Raw genomic sequence first — 23,179 nt, 5'->3', positions numbered from 1 at the left:
TAATATGCTTCCCCACGCAGCTTGGGTCCTAGTCAGGGGCAAGTCCCAGCCAGGCCCAGACTGGGTGGGGAACTGTTCCCATGCAGGGAGCTCCTGGCCTCTGCTCTGTGATCACAACTGCAATTGTGAAGTGGGGGCTGGGGAGCTTGTTCCCAGCCCTGCCATTGTGGAGCAGGGGCTGGGAACAAGCTCCCAGCCTATTCCCAGCTCCAGCTCCACAATTACAGAGCGGGGGCTGGGAACAAGCTCCCAGCCCCTGCTTCACAATCACTACTGAGGAGCAGAAGCTGGAAGCTCCCTGCTGCTGGGGCAGGGGTATACTGTCCCCACCTGGGTACACTGGGTGGCGGCTGGGTAGTTTGTTCCCTGCCCAGCTCTGTGAGCATTGAGCTAAGAGGGGAAACAGGATGGGGAGCTTGCCCAAGCCCTGTGACCACGGAGCTCAGACTGGGAAATAAGGGTCTCCCGATCATGATCTTGAACCAGAGGGTTTGGAGCTCCCTGCTGCTGGGGCAGAGGAATGTAGTCCCCACCCAGGCTCTGCCCTGGCAGTGGGCAGCTATCTCCTGCCCCCTGGTGGACAGCTGGCTGGGAACAGATTTTGAGCATCTACATGAGTGCTATGGTGCCATTACTAATCCTAAACAAAATGTGCTACTTGCATTTGCAGGTAGCAAATTTACTTGGGATTAGGGAGATTTACTGCAAAGTAAGTATGCACACATATAGACATACATGCTTACTTTGCAGTAAACTATGCTAATATGAAGTTAAGCATCTCGTGTAGATGCGCCCACTGAAACAGAGAGATGACTCCTTGCAAGTACTTTGTGGCTTGCTTAGACTGGTAATCCAAATGGGCCTTCATTGATGTTAAGGAAAGCAAGAAAAGCAACAAGTTCCTGCAGGTTTTTACCCAGTTGTATGGCTAAATGGGCTTGTTAACTGAACTAGGGTAGTACCTCTCTTCATTTGAAAACAGAAGTGCATGAGTCCAGGAATCTACCATACAGATATTCCAAATTAATTCAGGCACCCACTACTCTAACTGGTATTACTGAAGCTAACTCTCTTTCCCTCTATGTACGACAAATTATAAAACTAGACAATACTCTCTCTTCTTCCCCTTTCTCTTTCACATGTCTGTAAATAGGGATGGCACTGAACCACCAACTCTTAGATCTGCACATCTTCTTACCCAAACCACCGCTCTGTCTAGTCACTATCAAACTAGAAGCTGTGTTAGGATATTTATTTTAATAGAACATTCCTCTTTGGGCTAATACTATTATTCCACAGCACACTGTACCGAGAGTCAGCAAAGGTTATTAAATGTAATTCCAAACTGAACACTAATCAATGTGTCACTTAAAAGGCACTAGGAGAAAAAGCAAGCTTCCACCTTTTATTAACAAACTTCTAGAATAGAAATTTGCTTGGGCAACCCCAAAAGGGCCTTAATTCTGCCCCTGAAGTGATACATTGAGTATCAGTGATGGATACAATCCCAAGTGACATACTGACATGCACAACAAGCCATTTGTACTCATGCAAGCCTCAGAAAATAATAGCATCCAACTCCTCAAGCATCCATTACCTCACCTACACCATCAGATCAAGTTTACCTCTGTCTTTGAGGGCATGGTAGTAGGCTTCAGTGAAGAAGAGTCATTAAGTACACTGAATTATTAAAGGCAACTAGTCAAAAGAGAATTCCATGCCTTCTTGCCTCCCAGATTGTACACATTCTCCTAAGACAGATAAGAAATTCTCCCTCTTAGCAAAGTCTTTCTGCGTTGCTCTAAACATATCCGTAGCTTTATCTGCGCATTTTATAACTATAGCCGCAAAGCATGAGAGAAATGTAAGCATGCTCAGAGCTTATTATTCACAGTGGACTTATTCAGGTGATTTTCAAAGCAATTTATGAGTTCCCTAATAAAAATTTAACATAATTACAGCTTAGAAAAAAATGCCAGTTTCAACTTCCTAGCCCAGACCTTTTAACATTTGCTCCATTCACTCAAGTATATGAGATTCCCCTTCCCACCCCAAATAATTAGCAAAAGCATGCTTTCTGCCCCTTCTCTGCTCCCTTGAAAGTGAGAGTGATCAAACAAAAATCCTTTAAGTGCCTAACATGCATAGTCTGCCTCCCCCTCCAAAAAGTAGACAGCACAAGTCTCTTCCATTTCAGAAATGCAGTTAACACATGCACACACACTACAAGCTACTAAGAGCAAGGAGTTAATATGAGAACAGTTATATAGTCTTCACAGGTTGTGTCCAAATGCTTAGCATAATTCCATCTTGAGACTAAAACAGTCACGTACTTGTGGCGAGTTCCTATCAGACAGGCCATGAACAGACACCACAGCTTCTGAAGGAAAACATCTTTCATTCTATTTTGCAGTACAAAATGGTTAGACCCTCAATTTTTTTCACCTATGTCCCCCCTCCTGCACAAAAAACAAGGCTGTTCTGATGGTGGCAATCAGGAATGTGATTTACATTTTACACTGCTCTGTCACCTGGTTTACTGTACCAGGCAATCCCTCTGAAAAGCTGCCATTTGATTTCTTCCAGGGGCCAGACACAACTGGCCTTAATGCTTCTTTCCATCTAATGTTACCTTCAGCTTATGAAGAAGACAGACACAAAATAGAAAGGAGAGTGCCTTCCATCAGCATCCAGCACAACAACAACTCACTGATTTGTCTGCAGAACCATTTTAAATAAGCTTTGATGGGGTGCTTGTAAGTCTGCACATGCTGACTTATTTTAAAAAGGTCTGCTATTTTGATGAGAAGGGGAAATGAGAAGGGTACATTTACATTTGCATATCACACTGTGTGGTAGGTGCAGCTCTAGAATGTGATTCTCTTAATAAGCTCCTTGCTTTTGCCAAATATTTTGCAACTTTTGTTAGTTTTTTGCTGGAGGTTTCCAAGCCTTTTATGAATTGATGGTTGTGGAGACTGGAAAGTGAAGGACTGCCATCATTATTAACTATGTGGAAAGATGGCAGGGCAAGAGGTGATTCACAATATAGAGATCAGACTCCTTCAACAAGTGCATTAGGGCCCATTAGAAGTCTTCCATTCCAAGTTCTCATGATAACAGAAACTAAATACAGGAAGTGGTTAATGATCTGGTTTTATTATAGAACTTTGTTGAGGACAGTAGTCAGACAGTGTCAGAGGATCAACAGGACCAGAGTTTTCATTACAATTTTGGTTCCCAGACCTATGTGTAGGTATGACTTTCTATAATTAGGCTTGTTTACAGACATACTAAAAGTAACTACTTTAAAGAAAAAAAATCGGTTTGGAAAGAGTTGACTAGAAGGCTGAAAAGACTTTTGACTACAGAAGATTGGAAGCCTTGATATGGCTAGATTAAAATATCTAGAATTCAAAATTAACATAAGGGAATGGACATTTGGATCAGCCTAGCAGCCAGATGTAAAGTTTGGATGTAGACCTCCCCTGTATTAAGGGATGGTTAAGGTAGGTTGTTTTTTTTTAAATTTGTTCTGTCTTATCAATTCATTCTAAAAGACTTTACAAGTGTGCAACAACTGCAAAAAACACAAGCCCACATGATGGCCAAGTCATTGTAGCCCTTCAACTGGATCCATCCAGATTATAGCCTGCTGATCAGAAGAAAAATCTAGCCAGATTGCAGGAATGCAATCCCTGTAGGGCTTTGGGGAATCAAGGGGACTAATCAAAATGAGCCAAAAGAGGGCAGATGAGAGATCTGGGTCCCAAGGAGGCTCCACTAACAGAGTTATATCTGTCTTAGGGGTCATCAAACAAACAGGCAACTGGATCAGCCCAAGGAGCTAGAGGGCTTTGGTGAGGTTCCAGAGGCAGGGGGCTTTGGCACCAGTCTGATATTTGGGGGAGCAGGGAGAAGTGGCAGCAGGGAAAGGCTGCTGCTGGGGCACAGTGACAATGGCTGTGTTGGAACACCAGCCCACCTCAGACCCAAGCCAGGCTATGCCAGCCTATGGCTATGAAAATTTTCTGACTGCTGATTTATCCAATTATCATAGTATCCAAGCATCTCACAATTCAACAGTGATACCTACAACACCCCTGTTATATAGAAAATTGCATATCAGTACACAAAGTACTGCAAAGCTAAGCTGCTTGCATCTCAGCCTCCATACACACCACCCCCTGGATCACCTGTTCCAGGCTACTGCTCTGATCACTCAAAACACCCTGCCTCCTACCTCTATGAAACCTTCAGGAGAGGGCAGCTGTAGCAAGACCATCTGCTTTCCTGCAGGGGTGATGCTGCTTTCCAATATAATTGTTCCCATAAACATAATAGAGAACAAATTGCTTCATTTGGAGGGCAGGACTGGATCAAGCTCGTGAAGAAACACGAGAAGTTCTAACAACAAACCCATGTGACAGAAAACCCATGTTTAGACAAACCCCGTGTTATAATGTTTTTGCTATAAACAAAATCCCCATTACTCAGAGTGTCATGGTTATTGCAAGGTATAACTAAAGGACAAATTAAAGGTTATTTCAGTGTTTCAAATGCCCTCCCCCCTCCTCCTAACATGCTCGATTCCTTAAGAGAATCCAAAAAATCTGAAACTGCATGCTTTAATATGGTTGGTTTAGGAATAATTAAAGGAAAAAAAATCCCCTTGCCAGGACATTGCACCTTTGAGTTACTGATAAGGACTTTCAACCTTGACTCCATCTAAAACTTGAATCCAGAGGGTGGAAGAAATAAGGAAGAACTCAAAGCATCATTTGTATGAACATAAAATAATACAGCTGAACTAGAGCTGGTTGAAAAAGGAGAACATTTTGTCAATCTTCTCCCCTCCCCCTCTCAAGCCAACCAACAAAACACCTCCCACACTACTGGGTCAAAATACAGAAAAACTCAACCTACTTTGCAGCTGGCTGGAAGCAGGAAGATTTCTTGGATGTGTGGCGAGTTCATTCCACTAAACTGACATTTCAGAATTTGGAAAATTTGTACCAGCTCAGATCCTAATGTTTTCCATTGAATCTGACCAAGGCTTGAGCTGATATTAGCAGGTGAAAGAAACACTCTCAAATAGTTCAGACCTGAAACAAAATGGGGAGGAAGGAAGGGGGTACGCTGCATGAGGCTCTCAGCAGAGTAATTTTTACTTGACACCTAGGAAGGAAGAACAAAAGAGGGGCTGCACATTTAAGGTCAGTTCCCCTCCTGAAAGCCCCCTAGAACAGCCCCATTCATGTGCAGAAGCTTTTGTTTAGCTTCTGTCTCTGATTTGATTTGGCGAAGATTCAGCCCGATTTGGCGACTGAATCTCCAAATCCAAATCAAATCAGGAGACCCTTTAATCTCTTTGAATCGATTCAGAGAGATTCCATGATGCAGACATAGACACAGCTTTAAATGTTTTTTCTACATACCTCAAGGTACCAGGCGGTTCCTGAATGCTGAGATGGTGTGGCGAATGGAGCGTCCCACAGGAGCATGTGGGGGGTTCCCCAGTGTGCTTGGCGGTGGACCAAGAAGTGGACCAAAAGCACTTCCAGTCCACTTCCAGGTCTGCCACAGAGCACACAGGGGACCCCCTTCCCACCCCCCAGCTCAGTGACTGATGCCTCTTGGATCTGGGGGGGCACCCAGGGTCCTGCCATGGCCAATCACCAAGCTGGAGGGGCATGAGGGGGTCCCCTGTGTGCTCGGTGTCCACTGCCGAGCATGCGGGGGAGCCTCCTGTGCTCCTGTGGGACGCTCCATCCACCCCACCATTGCAGCATTCACAAGCTGTGCCTAGTTCCTCAAGGTATGTAGAAAAAAAATTTAAAGCTGTGTCTATGGCCGAATCAGCATCAAATCTTCGGATTTGGATTTGGCCAAATCCAATCAGGACTGTGATCCGAATCAACAAATCGAATCACTGTCCCCAATTTGGGTCAAACACGAATCAAATATGGCCTGTTATGCACACCCCTAATATGCATCCATGCTTGCACCAGCACATAAATGTAACACATAGTCTCAGCTTCTCCAACTCCCAAAGTGATGGAGTGACTCTTTCTCATCCTATGAACCCCTACCTGCTCTGATGGAGGGTATCAGCACCTAACCTTTCTGTTGTCTCATGCACCTCAGGACAGCAGAGAAGGGCCTCTTCCCATCTTTTCTTGTGAATGTACCCAGTAGACATTTGCTCCCGCCAATAGCCGCATCTAGTTATCAGCAGTGCAGCACGCGAGCTGTGCTCATTTTCCTTCCAATACCCTTAGAGGCTCCATTGACAAAGAAAGCAGAGTGCTGGGGTTTCTGTAGCTGAGGATGGTATCCAAAGAGGATATTCCCCATACCTAGACCTGCTGATGTTCTCATTTAAAGTTTCCTTGCCATTCTAAGGCATGTACAAAGCTACTTGTTTTCTATAATTAAGAGCCCTGCAAATTTCAACCTAAATCCTCTCCTCCTCTGCAGCAGGATCAGCCCACATTAAACTTTCAGTGAGTGACACCTGCGCAGCCCCCTCCATCAGTAGCAGGTTGGCACAAGTATTCCCTAGGCTCGTCACCCGCAATTCTGTTGCTTCCTAAGAGACAGAAAGCAGTTCTCCCTCATGACTCCTCAGAGACCTTTTAGTCAGTCACTGATTTAAGCCAATAGGGTTATGAATAATAAAAGGCTGAAATTAACCCTGGAAGACCTTAAGTGTAGCTTGAGTGTGCCTTTTTTATATTAAATTTTACACAGTAGAAACTAGTCAGCTCCCCATAGACAGCAACCAAGTAGAGCCAAACATATTAATGAAGCATTTCTATTTTTTTTTTAAATGACTCGAAATCCAGGATTTTCTGGTCCCTTTGCAATAGCGGAAATAGAAATGCCAACACCACTATGCAGACAGCATGGTGATGAAAGTAACTCAAAACCCAAGAGAAAGTGATCAGCTTAGTTTGTGAAATGGAAACAGCACCAAGAGAAATAAATGCTTAGAGGATTTTGTGCTCATGAAGGGGCTAGTTCAGCAGCCACAGAGACTGAAGTCCCCCAGGTATCTGCAGAAGAGATAGCAGAGGCAGTGGCAAAGCAAGCCTCCTCCACTATGTCCTTCCCAGTGTCTCAGTGGATAGGGAATGTAGGCAGCAGAAGGCAGATCAGTCAATGCTCGTTATGTCCTTGGCTTTTCTGCTATAATTTCCAAACAAAGGAACAAGTTTTTTAGTGTTTCTTGATAAGTCTCTGTTAATCAAGATGATCCGCTCTTGCATTTCTATAATCATGAGGTTGTTATGGATAATGCAGGTAAGGAAAATTACTGAGCTCCTTGGTTAGGGACAGACATTGATTCAATCTCAAGCCTGAATTGATTCAATCTTTGCAGGTTAGTCTAAGCTGTGCAGCTAAAACTGATTAATAACTGGACAGGAATTTTCTGTTAAATCAGGAAATGCAACCACTTGCCTGCAGTGGCTCAAGCCAGAAGCCAGGGGGTGCTAGAGCACGCCTACCAGCCACTGCCAAAGGGGAAAGAAGAGAGACGCCCTCCAAGGCTCTCACCCCTCCCAGCTGGAACAGAGGGGGCGGGGCCAGGCACCAGCTGGGGCTAGCATGCCACACGAGATGCCAGGCACCAGCCTGGGGGTGAGGAGAAGCTGCTGCCAGACTGAGGAGTGGGGATGGGGGAAAAGTCCTTGATATGAAGCAAACATGTATTGAACACAGCAATTTGCAAGGCATACAACAGGGAACGACCAAAAATCTTTGCCTAAACCAAGATACAGCCCAGTAAAACACAGCATACACAATTTAGTCTAATTTAAAATGTAAATCAGGAAGACAAAGGAAACCCTTGCATAAATTTTACATAATCCTGTGTCTCCTTACAGCCAGGCATTCAGAAAGGCTTTGTTTAGGTATTCCCACCTTTTACAGGTTCTGTTTTATAATGTAAATGTAGCTCTCTGGTGAGAAGGGACAGACAAAGGCATTAATCTGCTCCCTGCTTGGCTGCAGGCAAGCCGCAGCCAAACCCTGGTGGTCCCTGTGGGAAGAGAGGGGCCAGAAGGAGGAATTAACTCCATCCGTGCCTGGCTGCAAGCAAGCCGTGGAGGTGCGGCTGGGGCTGGCAAACTGCCTCTGCGGTCTGCAGAGTATGCTGGCGGGGTGGGGGAAGAGAGGAATTTGCCTCAGGGGCCATGGCAGGCCAGTGTCTGGCAATGCCCCACCCCTGCTCTGACTAGAGAGCAGAGGGGAGGGGCCAGCCCAGCTTTCTGGAGCAGAAAGCAGAGAGCCCCACCCAGCCCAGAGAGCATGCTGGGATGCTGGAGGAGTCTGGTTTAACTTAAATCAGGAAGGGGTCTGGGACAGATAATGCACAAACCAGTTTGAGCCAAATCAGTTAAGTCTGGTACTACATTCAACCAGGTTTATCTCAAACCGGTTTCAGCCATTTTCAAAATGGTTTATGTGCACTGAATATTTGTTGTTATAGGCTTAAACCAACTTCTGATCACTTAAACCGGTTTATGTGTAATGTCTGTCCCTGGCCCTTGAAAACGGCACAAAAGGAAATGTGTATAAGGGGCTTCTCCCACACCACTGGCTCCAGCCACAGCTGCAGTGCTTGTGCCATGCCTCTTGTGTAGTTTATGCAGAAACTATTTCCTATAAACCCCTTGATATTGCAAACAGAGCAGGAAGAAGAAACAGCTTAGGTTCTATGGCCTGCAACACTGCCTAGCAGAGTTGACCTATGTTGGAGGCAAGAGCATGATATGCCCCTTTTCAGTGCAGTCTGCACCTCACAGCATTGTCTCTAGATTCAGAGATTACAAGGCTAGGAAGGACCATCATGATAACCTTAGTCTCACCCCTACATAACATGGGCCACTGGACTTGCCTGAATTAACTCTAGTTTGAACCTCAGTACATCTGTTAGTAAAAAACATCCAATCCTGGTGATAGAAAATCCGCCACAATCCTTGACATGTTCTTACAAAAGTTACTTACATTGGTTGTTCAAGGAATACATCCTATTTTGAGTCTGAATTTGTCTGGCTTCAGACCCCAGCCATTGGATTTAATCATACCTTTATCTATTAACCCATTTATGTTCCCTCTGTAAATACCATATACCACAGCCAAATTACCCCTTACCTTCTCTTTGATAAACTAAATAGACTGAAATCTTAGTGCCTTTCACTATAAAGCATGTTTTCCAACCTTCTAATGGTTCTTGTGTCACTTCCCTGAACCCTTTTGTCATTCTTTTTTAATTGTGGACACCAGAACTGGACACAGCATTCCAAAAACAGTTAAAGCAAGGCCAAACACAAAGGTAATATCATCTCCATACTCTTACTCTATCATCTCCTATGTATGGATCCAAGCATCAAATTAGCTCTTTTGGCCACAGCTTTCCACTGGGAGCTTAATAGGTTCAGCTGATTACCTCTGATTATTTATGATGATGCCCGCAAGTCAGAATTTCACCACTTCCCAAAACAGACTCCATGCCTGTATTGTGACCTACCTTCTTAGACGGATGGTTTTATATTTGGCTGTATTCATATTTGTGTTTGCTTAAAACCATCTTACCATGGCAAACAGATTGCTCTGCATCAGATACATGTCCTACCTACCCAATCTTCAACTCTGCAGACTTTCTCCATGAGGAATTTCTAAAAAAGACGCTAATAAAAATATTAAATGACATAGGCCCAAAAATTAATAATTGCACAAGCAGACACACACCCATGTAGTGATTTGCCTTCTTATGGGTGCATTTTGAAACAGTTTTTAACCCATTTAGTTGATGCCTTGTTGATTTTGTATCTATTTCTGTTTCGTAATCAAATGGTGTATAATACCAAGTCAAATGCCTTAAGGAATATTAAGCATGTCACATCAACACTATTATATTTATCAACCAAACTTGCAAAGTCATCCACAGTAAGATATTGTTAGTTTGATAAGACCCATTTTCCACAAAGCCACTCTAATTAGCATTAGTTATATTATTCTCCTTAAGCAGCAGCATAGCAATGCAGCTGAGCACCTGGGGCACAGGAGCAGTGGTGACTTCCAGTTGTTGCCACTGTGATTGCAATCATGCAGCTGCTGAGAGCAGCTGCTTTTTTTAACACCCCCCCCCTCCCCCCCCCCCCCCCCCCAGTCAGTGCCCAGCGCAGTTGCCCTGGTCACCTACCCTAGTTATGCCACTGCCCTTAATTATTAATCAAGTCCCTGTAAACCATTCCAGTATTTTGCTCAAGATTAATATTAAGACGATAGGATCTAGAATTACCCAGGTCATTCTGATTACCCTTTTAAAATACTGGAGCATTAGCTTTTCTTCACAACCTTTTCACTGTTTCAAGGCTTTCTGAACAAAAAAAAATCAGCCTCAAACACTCATCAGCTGGTCTCTGGATTTTCTTAAAGAAGTCCAGTATTAGTTGCTGCTAAATAATATTCTCTGTAATAACTTTTGAGATGGAAAACAATTAATTGTCATCATATGATATGATTACCTCATCTAGCATTTTCCCCAAATATGGAAAAGAAATAATCAATACTTTTGCTCTTTCTGCATTATTACTGACAATTTTACCAGGTCTATCTCATAATGTACAAATGCCATTGTTAGGATTCTTTTTGATCCTGATATGCTTCGGAATCACAATACCTCCTTACTATTTTCATTAACTTGTTGGCCACAGGGATCTTCTTGTGTCCTTTTGCTTTTCTTAACAATTTTCCACAATTCAAAGCTTCTGATGTGAGCCTGTAATTAGTAAGTATAATCTGTTCTTTAATATAGCTTTGTACATGGAAATGCTCTTTTAGTAACTACAGGTGGGAATTTCCAAAGTACCTAAAATTAAAGAAGTACATGTTCCGTTGGATCTCAGAAATTTGGAAGCAGAAGAGCCACTGAAGCTTTGGAAAAGTTCATCCTACATCCATAAACATAGAATAAATTCTAACAGGCTTAATGGAATGGAATTATTTACAGGCTTTTTGGAATGAATTTCTTTCCATTTCTCATGATATTCTTTCAAGATTTAAAATCTCTGCTCCCTCTTGTGTTAATTTAGAAACAACCAGCTGTTAGGAAATCATACAGGGAAAAAACACTACTCTGACCAAAATTCACAAAGTTAAAGAGAAATTTTGGACCAAGAGAAGGAAAAAAAATCACGCGTACAGAGCCAGTACAATAGGTGGTAAAATTTATTTCTTAATTTCCCATTCAGCAAAGATTTGTCTGTCAATCTTCAACAATTCCAGAGGGGTGTTATCTCCAGAGGCCCCAATCTCTAATGCCCTCTACCAATCAGATGATATGCCTGGAGAACTGTATGTAGTAGCTTGCCTTTAACAGGACACGTGGAAATAAAATACATGCCCACTGCTATTCGATTCATGGTAGTGCTTGGACTTTCTCACTGTTTGGTGTAACCTCCTCTCCGCCTTGAACAAAAACTCTAGGGTGTCCAGCAGAGAAAACGACTTTTCCTGTTTCTGAGGAATAGCAGAGTTCAGTGCCCTGCGTGAGAAGGTGCTATTGAAAGAGGTTCTCACACTGAGCAGTCTACAGACACAATGCAGTTTTTCCATTACAGCATCCATCATAAATAGTTCTTGTCTTGTGCTTTGAGGCAGATTCTTAATCATCATACCAACTATGTTGCTCCTTCACCAGTGTTATTAATAGCATAATTTTCCCTCTGAAGAAAGAAGAATGAAGGATCCTTGTTTTTAATCATGCTTTAGGGTTGTTGTTTGTAGCTGTGCTGGTCTACGGACATAGGCAGACAAGGTTCTTTGAGTAGATGTGATACGCTTTATTAGACTCCCTGTACAGACTCTCCCTATTGCCTGAAAAAGGGTACTTGTGCCCAAAAGCTTGAAAAGAGAAATTTTTCCAACTGTTTACTTGGTCTAATAAAAAATATTACATCTACCCAAAGAACCTTGTTTTTAATCATACTTTTTCATTGCTGCTGATGCACCTTGAGTTTTTTTCATTCCAAGATTTCTGAGCTGCACTTCAGGCTTATTCCCGCAGAGACACTTGCTTTCTTTTCCCCCTTTTTTATGTGCCTGTCCTTTCAGTGTAGATGAGCAAGGCTTCTCCAAGACCACCAAGCAGAAGGCTGTAAACAAAGTAAGGTATAAACTTTAGCACTGATCAAGAATGCACACTTAATAGAAGGACAAACCACGCAGCACCAAGAAAAAGGAGGGAATTCCTTTGCCTCAGGCTGACATTACAAAACCCCAACATTTTCCATTGGGGACAATGCCATTTTCATTCAGATTGCTAAGAAATGACCAAAAGCAGAAACTGCTTGTCTTGTAGATCTTACTGAGCATCAGAAGTATGTATGTGCAAACATACAGACACATATACATAAAAGAGAAGTTTACAGGAGAATATTGATACATCATGCATACACTACATGAATGAAAGGAAAGGGAAGAGAGAAAGGGTTGAACCTCAGCTGGTTACATGATTCCCCTTGCCAATATCTGTCTGTATTCTGTCTTGACAATGGACCCACTGAGCAATAAAAAATGGGAAGGGATGTAAACTCATGACTCACTGGGAAACAAGTCAACCGCTAACTGAAGAGGCTAGAAGAAATGTCAGCTCTGGGCAATTTATGCAGAATTTGATGAACTACTTGAAGTGCCTATGTACCTGTTTGTCCACTTATAGAACAGCAGGCAGAAAACTGTCTTAGTGTTGTATGTACAACTTGTTCCTCAACGTCTTCCTCTTGCAGCACAAAAATAGGGCTAATCTTTCCTCTAACGCCCTAGTCTTGTGCTGGAAGCAGGGTTCCATAGTTAGCTGGATGAATTGAAATCACCTTTTATTTCTAAAATGTCAATCACCAGCCCATTCATCTTGTGCAATGGCAAATAATCCCCTCTGAAATGACATTGAAGAGATATAGGGTGTAACACTGGCTCTTCTCCACTTCCTTTACAACAGGGAGAACTAAATGTAGTGGCCTTTCATTTTACCCTGATGGCTTAGTTAGCTTATGAAACAGCAAAGCTGCTTACTGAACTTTATAAATAAAGCAAACTTCTGTAAATTTGTTAGTAATTTGTTTGTTGTTGTTTCCCCTCCCTCCAAAAGCAAGGAAAGCTGACAAGGTTCTTTGGACTTTAATAATATTTATTTGCTTAAATCTCAGTTTTGTTGAACTGCTTTATAAATCTCATAATCCTACCATTCCTGAAAGGAGTAAATATTATATAACAATTGTATAATATTAATACAGTTATACTGCTATACAGTATAAAGCTCTGGATGCTAGTGGGCAGGGAGATGGCAACTTTAAATTCTGACATGCTGAACTATTGGATGTGGAACTATTATTAAAGGAATGGTGGTCCAGGGTTTCTAAAGAGATTTAAAACCAAGATCCCAGGCACTTGTAATTGTTAAAATCTTGGGACACTTTATGCAGAACCTTTGGGTTAATATTTTTTTCTGAAAAAAAATCCATGAGATTTATAAAATTTCAGCTGTAGTTATTAATATACACTTAGATTCATATTCTTTACTGTAGTCACTAAGGAAAACCCTATAAAATATAAAACCATTAGGCTCCCATAGAAATTACTCTGAGAGAAAGAACAATTTTTACTTTTAATAGTTTTAAATAGAGACCTTAATGGAGAAACATATTCCTGATTTAAAACTCTATAGGAGCAGTTCTTGACCAGGGTGGCATGAGACCCTTTATGGGGTGCTGTAGCACACATGCTGCCACAGCCAGGTGGAACTACCCCCTGCACTTCATGCACAGCCGTACTGGGAAGGATTGAGGCATAAGCATGTGCTCTTGCCTACATCAGGGTTACCTGATAAATTTATAGAAGGCAGGAGTACCCAATTTCTCACCCCCACCTCCTCTGCCAACAGAAGCATGCAGGACACATGGAGCACAAGGGAAGGGAGGGGCTGCCAGACTGGGAAAGGCCACAGTGGGATTGGCTTATCTGATTTAGGTTCATCTGGCTGTGCACAAGGCATGGAGACAGAGCTAGCCTTAAGGGTGGGCAACAATGGCAACTGCGCAGGGCCCCATGGTCAGGGGGTACCACACACACACGCATAGAGCAGTGCCAGAGGCAGAAGGAGTGGTGCCCAGCCCAGCCTAGCCTATTGCTCAAGAGGAGCCAGAACAGGCCGTTCAGGCAGCTCTGCCTCCCTGCCAGACTGTGCCCCATGTTCCTTAAGGCTGGCTCTGCATGCAGGGCAGTTCAGGTATCACCCTAGCTGAGTACCACTGAGGCAAGCTGAAGCAGTACAGCAGTTGTTCTCAACCAGGGAAATACCAATTCAGAAATGTTATGGAGGGGATTCCCTGAATCTACAATGGTTGAGAACCACTGATCTACAACTTGGCCTAAAAATTCTACAGAAAAGCTATAATTTTCTATTAAGCTGTAAATGCCTTCTCTCAAAGAGGGCATTAACTACTGCATTAACTTTAACATATTCTATCCCTAGCTGTACTTTGATATCTACAATACATACAGTAGCAATAGCCAGATACATCATAAAGTGCTTTGAGATACTTTGGAATGAAAGCTAACTTGTAAATAATGGTAGGCTCTGTTATGGTCTCATCCTTATATGGTTATCTGTTCTAATATTCCTGTCCTTATCCTCAATAATTTAATATGATCGCATGCACATCTCAGCCTATACTTTAAGTCAAGAATGTAGCTGTATTCCCCCTAATTGAGCTGCTGACCTTTTATTCCCTTGTGTGTATATCATTTACCAATCTAGTCTCTACCAAGGGAGGAGAATGCATGTCCTGCTTTGTATTTTGTTTATGATGGGATGGACCTTATGCCCATCCCAGCACTACAAAACTAACACACAAAGAAATAACCAATATTAATATTGGACATGTGCCAAAAAATCCTCACTGCAGCTGCCCTAATACAACAAACTCTATTCTAGGAGCTTTGCTGATATCCCTGACACTGCTTGTTCCAAACAATAAAGGGCGCCAAAAAAAATCATCACCTGCTTGAATTCTCAACCATTTAAACATAATCCTGTGCTAAGGTCCCAAATAAAGCTTCTTTGAAGAAATGTATCTGCTATTTATGCATTATACACTCATATATGTACATTATGTAAGAGTGTAGAGGAATATAGTGCTTATATTGTGCATTCTATATGTATATTTCTATATAAATAAATTAGCATACACTTGTGTGTGTCAATGTATATATGCTACATACACACATACACAATCATGCACATTTTACGCTCACACATATGTATAAAATACAGTGAAGATTGTCAGACTAGCTTAGTGCTAGGCAGGGTGTGTTGTAGTTTTCAGCCTTTGGCAACATTTCATCAGGATGTACTGTGTTACACATACTAAGCCATAGAAGTGACCTTCTGCAATTTTAGAAAAACATACAAGATTTATTTTGGCATTTCTTATCAAAAAGAGCCCAGTTTGATTTCAAAGTCTGCTCTCTGCACTTTGTTTAATCTATGAGCTGTTAAAGAAAAAAGAAAAAGCTACATGAGACATGATTTGGGAAAAGAGAATAGAATGGTAAACATCAGCCTTGCACTATATTAAAGATATTTTACTTCTAGTTTTTTAAGGTCTATAAATGAAACTGTAATGGACATATGTTGGTTCCAAAAAGCATTTTAAAACTAACTACCTTTCAGTTGTAGAGGTCACATTTCACAATCCTTTTCTGCCTCATTGTGATTAAAGCACAAATATCTAAAGATAACTAAGGAAAAGCCATATACAGGAAGGAAATGAGTGGTTCATTGACTTTGAAATTCTATAAAACAATGAAGAAAAGTCGAGCACAAAGCAAACTGGATTACATTGTAGAAGAATGCTTATTTTTCAGTTACAGAGGACTCGCATTTGCAGCTGTTTACAAAGTACAGTATATAAAAGATCTCAGTCCTTCATTTGTTGAAACCAACTGGAGCTTCTCCGGTAACTTTAAGGAAAGTAGGATCAGATGTCCAAAAATGTCAAGGGAAAATGAATGTCTAATAGAGTCCTAGGCATGTCATAAAGGTTTTAAGAAATATATCCCTTTGCAAAAAGCCTGCACACGGTCTATACACTGTTTATAGCCCACTGAACTCTTCCAAAATGACATATCCCACATCTGGCATGACTTAAATCCAGATGTGTTACCAAATCTGCTGCTAGATACACAGCAGCCTGATTTGACTGGATGCATATGCAAATCTGAGGGTATGAGTGCACATATAACCCAATGACATGACTTTGAGCTTGATATTATACTAAATATCAAATCTTGAAAAGAAAACTCAGTGATTTAATTCACTGAAAAGCAGAATCCCTGTAATGCCGACCACAAAGAAAATAAGAGCCCAGTCTGAAATTTTCCAAAAAAATGGAGGGATATAGACTTTCAACAATAATTCTATACACCAACATGCACTCAGAAACCTATTATAATTAAAAAAAAAATTTGTGTTACAGTTGCACTTGGAGGCCTCAGATGAGGATCAGGACCCCAGGCATTATATAAACACAGAACAGAAAGCTGGCCCCTGCCTCAAGGTGCCTAAATCTAAATACTGATACTACTCAAATAAAAACTTACAATTTTGCTTTAGGAAATTCCAAGTTTGAGAAGCAGGCTCTATATGGCAAAATACAAGGCACTGCTTTGGAAGGAGATATGTGTTACTATTCCGTTTTATCATTTGTATTCACAGTCTGTGCTGCACTGGGCACTGTCCGTAGATACACAAAATATTACTGATATTAAATAGACTAGTCATTTAAAACATAGTTTCTCAACCTGTGGTACATGTACCCCTGGGGGTACACAAGACACAGGCAGGGGGTATGCAGGCACCCCAATACTCTCTCTCGCCTTCTTTTCCTCTCTTTCTCACCCCATCCTCCTTTCAAAACTATGGCAAAAAAATTGGTGTGCTGTGCACTGCATGGCACTTTAAATTCCCCAGTAATAATTTGGCATGCCACACTTTGCGCAGCACTGGGTTCAGCCCTCCTAGCTTTGGCCAACATCACCTTTAGCCCAGGTACACACTTGAGTTGTGCACCCCTGGTGTAAAAGGTGGCAACTCTACCCACACCAGATCAGACATCTGTCATATCACAGCCTTATATACACAGCCCTTCTTCCAACATGTGGCACACATTAGTCTGTAAATATAAAATGAATTAGCGCTCCTGCTTGCACTAAACACCTATGACTTAGTGGGGCTAACAGAAACCTGGTGGGATTCATCCCATGACTGGGCGGTACATATTGAGGGCTATAGATTGTACAGAAAGGACAGGGTGGGGAAGAAAGGGGGAGGGGTTGCGCTCTATGTCAGTGAGCAATATACATCGACCCTCATCAAGACAGAATCCAAGTTTGAGGAAGTAGAAGGATTGTGGGTTAGGCTACATGGGGGGCAAGGAGAAAGGGATTTGGTGGTAGGGGTCTGCTACAGACCTCCACATCAAGGGGAAGAAAGAGATTCGGGCCTCCTGAGGCAACTCTCGGAGACCATAAAAGCTAAGGAGGCGGTAGTCATAGGGGTCCTAAACTACCCGGACATCTGCTGGGAGTCGCAGACAGCAAAGTCCCACCGCTCACACAGGTTTCTAACCTGTGTACAGGACCTCCACCTGACACAGGAGGTACACGGTCCCACTAGGGGGAATGCCATACTGGATCTGGTATTGGCAACGGGAGATGACATGGTAGCGGACCTCCAGATCGGTAGCCATCTGGGGGACAGTGATCACCTAATAATAGAATTCACCATAAGACGGCGAGTGGGTAAGGTAACTAGTAGGGTGAAAGTGCTAGACTTTAGGAAAGCTGATTTCAATGAACTCAGGCGATTAGTCAAGGACGCACTGCAGAGTAGGAGATTTGAAGGGATGGAAGCCCAAGAAGGGTGGCTGTGCCTTAAGGAAACGATCCTTCGGGCACAAAGCAAGACAATCCCCAAGCGAGGCAAAAGAGGGAAAGGGGCCAGGAGGCTTCCCTGGCTGACCAGAGAAATCCAGGGCAGCCTAAGGGCCAAAAGGGGAGCACATAAAAAGTGGAAACGGGGAGAGGTCACCAAAGACGAATATACCTCCTCTGCTCGTGCTTGTAGGGAGGCAGTTAGATGGGCCAAAGCTACCATGGAGCTGAGGATGGCAACCCAAGTAAAAGACAACAAGAAATTTTTTTTTAGATATATAGGGAGTAAAAGGAAGGCCCAGGGAGGAATAGGACCCCTGCTAAATAGGCAGAAACAATTGGTGACGGACAGGGGGGACAAGGCTGAACTCCTCAACGAGTTCTTTGCCTCAGTGTTCCTAAGTGAGGGACACGACAAGTTTCTCACTGGGGTTGTAGAGAGGCAGCAGCAAGGCGCCAGACTTCCATGCGTAGATCCTGAGGTGGTGCAGAGTCACTTGGAAGAACTGGATGCCTTTAAGTCGGCAGGCCCGGATGAGCTCCATCCGAGGGTACTGAAGGCACTGGCCAACATCATTGCAGAGCCACTGGCGGGAATATTCGAACGCTCGTGGCGCACGGGCCAAGTCCCGGAGGACTGGAAAAGGGCCAACATGGTCCCCATTTTCAAAAAGGGAAGGAAGGAGGACCCGGGCAACTATAGACCAGTCAGTCTCACCTCCATCCTTGGCAAAGTCTTTGAAAAAATTATCAAGGCTCACATTTGTGAGAGCCCGGCAGGACAAATTATGCTGAGGGAAAACCAGCACGGGTTTGTGGCAGGCAGATCGTGCCTGACCAATCTAGTCTCTTTTTATGACCAGGTTACAAAACGCCTGGACACAGGAGGAGGGGTGGATGTCGTATACTTAGACTTCAGGAAGGCCTTCGATACGGTATCCCACCCCATACTGGTGAACAAGTTAAGAGGCTGTGATGTGGATGACTACACAGTCCGGTGGGTGGCGAATTGGCTGGAGGGTCGCACCCAGAGAGTCGTGGTGGATGGGTCGGTCTCGACCTGGAAGGGTGTGGGCAGTGGGGTCCCGCAGGGCTCGGTCCTTGGACCAATACTCTTTAATGTCTTCATCAGTGACTTGGACGAGGGAGTCAAATGTACTCTGTCCAAGTTTGCAGATGACACAAAGCTATGGGAAGAAGTGGACACGCCGGAGGGCAGGGAACAGCTGCAGGCAGACCTGGATAGGTTGGACAAGTGGGCAGAAAACAACAGAATGCAGTTCAACAAGGAGAAATGCAAAGTGCTGCACCTAGGGAGGAAAAATGTCCAGCACACCTACAGCCTAGGGAATGACCTGCTGGGTGGCATGGAAGTGGAAAGGGATCTTGGAGTCCTAGTGGACTCCAAGATGAACATGAGTCGGCAGTGTGACGAAGCCATCAAAAAAGCCAATGGCACTTTATCGTGCATCAGCAGATGCATGACGAATAGGTCCAAGGAGGTGATACTTCCCCTCTATCGGGCGCTGGTCAGACCGCAGTTGGAGTACTGCGTGCAATTCTGGGCGCCACAATTCAAGAGGGATGCGGATAACCTGGAGAAGGTCCAGAGAAGGGACACTCGTATGGTTAAGGGCCTGCAGACCAAGCCCTACAAGGAGAGACCAGAGAAACTGGACCTTTTCAGCCTCCGCAAGAGAAGGTTGAGAGGCGACCTTGTGGCTGCCTATAAGTTCATCACTTAGAAGGGAATTGGTGAGGTTTTATTCACCAAGGCGCCCCCGGGGGTTACAAGAAATAATGGCCACAAGCTAGCAGAGAGCAGATTTAGATTGGACATTAGGAGGAACTTCTTCACAGTTCGAGTGGCCAAGGTCTGGAACGGGCTCCCAAGGGAGGTGGTGCTCTCCCCTACCCTGGGGGTTTTCAAGAGGAGGTTAGATGAGTATCTAGCTGGGGTCGTCTAGAACCAGCGCTTTTTCCTGCTTATGCAGGGGGTCGGACTTGATGATCTATTGAGGTCCCTTCCAACCCTAACATCTATGAATCTATGAAAATCCCCTGGAAAATTGAGTGTTGGTGTACTTAGTAAAATTTTCAGAAGTTAGGGGGTACTTCCTCCTTAAAAGGTTGAGAAACACTGCACATATTCCTGGGCAAACTAATTTATATTGCCCACAAAGTCAATAGGAAATTCAAAATAACCATAACAATTTCATGCAAGTACTTACCAGCAAATTGTTGGCATGTTAACAGTCATGACAAAGAACAATGGTGACAAGCCAGCTGTGATAACCTGTGAAAAGAACAAAAGAACCTGTTATAATTACAAGCTGCAACATCTTTCTTGATAGTAACTTTTTGTAATTGTGCTCACACTAATTATTTTCTACCCAACAGCTCTATAATCCATGCACAGGGAGAAACCCAGGGAGATGAATTATTAATACATGAAGCTACTATTCCCAAACTTTGCCCGTGACACACAGATGGGACACACAGGCACCATGCCTTTTCCCAGACCTCTAGTGAGTGGGATTCTGGAATCTGAACAAGCAGCAGCCATTTAACAAGCCAGCCAGAAGCAGTGGGGGACTCTGTACAAAGTGGCTGCCCCAGGAGCTGGGAAACCATGTGTATATGACCAAGGGACAAAGCAGCCAGGTTTAGATTTGTGTGGAATATGTAGTTTGCAGCACAAATTGGACAAGCAGCCAGTAGAGATGGCACCCTACTGAACACACAACTATGTAATGCTGCACTGGAAATTTGCAAACTCCTACTACCCTTAGCAAAGACCGGACTGGAGAGGCATAAGAAACACTGGTCCAGAAGAGCCTTAAATCTCATTACTCTACTTCAAACAGGCCAAAAATCTGTCCTAAGCCTAGGTCACACATTGGGAAGGATCCAAATAGAAACTGCATGTGCCTAAGCCCCAGATCTTCAGGTATTTGCAACCTTCTCCAGCCTTGTCTTTTTTGTCAGGCCTAGTGAAATAGCCATTTAGCCATGCGTCTGTGTTGTTACTGAGACATGCTACAGCTAATGCCTGTATAGCCTGGTGTCTGAACAGCTTTTGGTGCTTGCCTCCCAGCTCTAGTACACCTGGCAGGTTACTAGTACCTGAGTGGTATGGTGCACCAAACCATTAGTGTCTGTAACATGGACTCCAGGAAGCAGTAAAGGTAGAAAAGACATGAGCATGATACGAGATTGTGCATTAGACATGAATTTGAAATGGAGTACTGCAACGGAGAAAGAAACCAAGTCATTTTGTGCTCTCAGTAATAGTGGTTCTTGAGGATGCCATGGGGTGCTGCAGGATGCCATGTAAGGCTACCAGTGTTTGGTGTGCAAACATGATTCATAAGATAAACCTCAAGAATTCAAACAGGCATCCATACCATTAAAAGCATCCTGACCTATTATGGTCTTTCTGAGTTGTTTGCAATTAAAAAAAAATTGTTCTATTATTCTCCTTAGTCAAAAAATGAGTGAAAGCTAAGAGTTGCCATTTTCTGAAGAGTGCCTTGAGTATAACAAAGGAACAAAGGGTGCCTTGAGTTTAGAAAGGTTGAGAACCACTGCTGTATAGAAACATCAGGCAAAGAGTCCTGGTTGACAAGTGAACTGCACTCAGGATAACCCACGAGGATGAGAAAGGGGAAGCGGCTTTAAGATATTTTTAGAGTGCTCTGATCCTAGGGGCAACCAGAAGCTGCACCAGTTCTCATTGGAGATGGCTGGCTACCTCTGTCCCAAAGAGCAGTTCTAACATCTAGGGATATAATGATATGGCTTCCATGTATAATGAATGGCTCTTTGATCAGCCCATCTTCCTCCAAACTACCTCCTGGCACACAGGACAGGTGTCAGAATTGTTATGCTGGCCCTATCCCACTATCAGAAGAATCCCCCTGTAGAGAAGCAGAACCCTCGGAAGCAAGTTAAGCACTCCATCCATGTCCCCTTTTTGCCCTGGCCCTCCCACAGTGCCCTGCACTCTAGGAGGAAAGTATGGATCGATAGTGTAGAAAATGATTTATGTTATCTGAGGACTGTCATAAATTAGGGGAAACTAGCTGCCCTGCACTAGAGCAGTGCAAAGCAGGGAGGGCCAGGAGCTGGGTTCTGATCCAGGATATCTTATCATTAAAACTGTGGACTCACTGTACAGTTACTCAGCGCAGAGTGAATGGTATTAATATGGCCATGTGTATTTCTAATGGACATCCTCTATCCTTCCATCCTTCTAAGGTATATCATAATACAAACAAGTTTTTAGCATCCAGAACGGTAAGGATACTGGTCCATTAGGAAGCTTGTAAGAAGACTGCCAGAAGAAAATGGGCATTTGGCAGGAGCAGGGGCAGACAACAGTTACAAACAGAGTTGTCTCACAGTTTCACCTCTCTTTTAGTTCTTTAAAAAGTTAATCTGTTCCTGAAGGCTGACTATGGCCTCTTTACTAAACCCACAAACAACATGGAAACTAAGGAAATAACTAAGCTTCCTCTCCATCAGCACAACCCATGGCAAAACACCTATCTGACATACACATGGTACTCAGTCCTTCCTTATGTCCATATGGCAGTGAAAACACAAAGACAAAATAAAAGATCCTAACTGCAAATACAAAGGCTTTATGATACCATAGGCGTTAGCATGCAATTGAGATGAGTAGAGAATAGCATAGTTCACATCTCTGAGAAAGATTGTTGGAGAAGTCACAGCAACAGTTCGCTTTCAGTTCCCATTTGGAAGTTACTTTTGCAACCAGGAGCAACAGAAGTTTTCTTTAAAAAAAAATGGAAGTCCAAATATTATATAGCCTGAACATCTGATGCAGCTTACATAAATAGACCTACTTCTGGACACCTTTACTTTAGGATTCTGCAAATCAAAATTGAAGATCCTGCCCCTGATCTCTGGGTGCAGCTCTCATCTTATATATACTCCTGTAACGCCATTGACTCTAGAGGAATGGCTCTCAATTTACACCACCGTAAATAATAGAAGAAACATATATTGAGCTTGTGTCAGACAGGTCATGGATAAGGAACTCAAGTGTACAAGAGCTAAGCATGTGAACAGAAACTGTGGTAGTTACAGAATTCCTTCTCTTTATGTTTCCTGTTCTCTAATTATAGGGAAATAAAGTGTCATATTTTAA

The 23,179-nt window shown here is 43.2% G+C and overlaps 1 protein-coding gene across 3 annotated transcripts in view; it reads right to left on the bottom strand.

The window, feature by feature from the left end:
* Nucleotides 1-11,220: 11,220 nt before the first annotated feature.
* Nucleotides 11,221-23,179, bottom strand: part of TMEM241 (transmembrane protein 241) — a 102,570-nt gene continuing 90,611 nt past the window's right edge. For all 3 annotated transcript variants that reach the window (XM_014595226.3, XM_014595228.3, XM_014595227.3), the window contains 2 exons: nt 20,235-20,299; nt 11,221-12,164 (listed from right to left, as the gene is read on the bottom strand). In XM_014595226.3, the coding sequence (XP_014450712.1) occupies nt 12,104-12,164; nt 20,235-20,299 (126 nt within the window). In that variant the 3' untranslated portion in view covers nt 11,221-12,103. The remainder of the gene's footprint in view (nt 12,165-20,234; nt 20,300-23,179) is intronic.

Source organism: Alligator mississippiensis, chromosome 3 (assembly GCF_030867095.1).
Source record: "Alligator mississippiensis isolate rAllMis1 chromosome 3, rAllMis1, whole genome shotgun sequence".
Lineage (NCBI taxonomy): Eukaryota > Metazoa > Chordata > Crocodylia > Alligatoridae > Alligator > Alligator mississippiensis.
The sequence above is the reverse complement of the archived record's forward strand: the minus strand, read 5'-3'. Positions and strand labels throughout refer to the sequence as shown.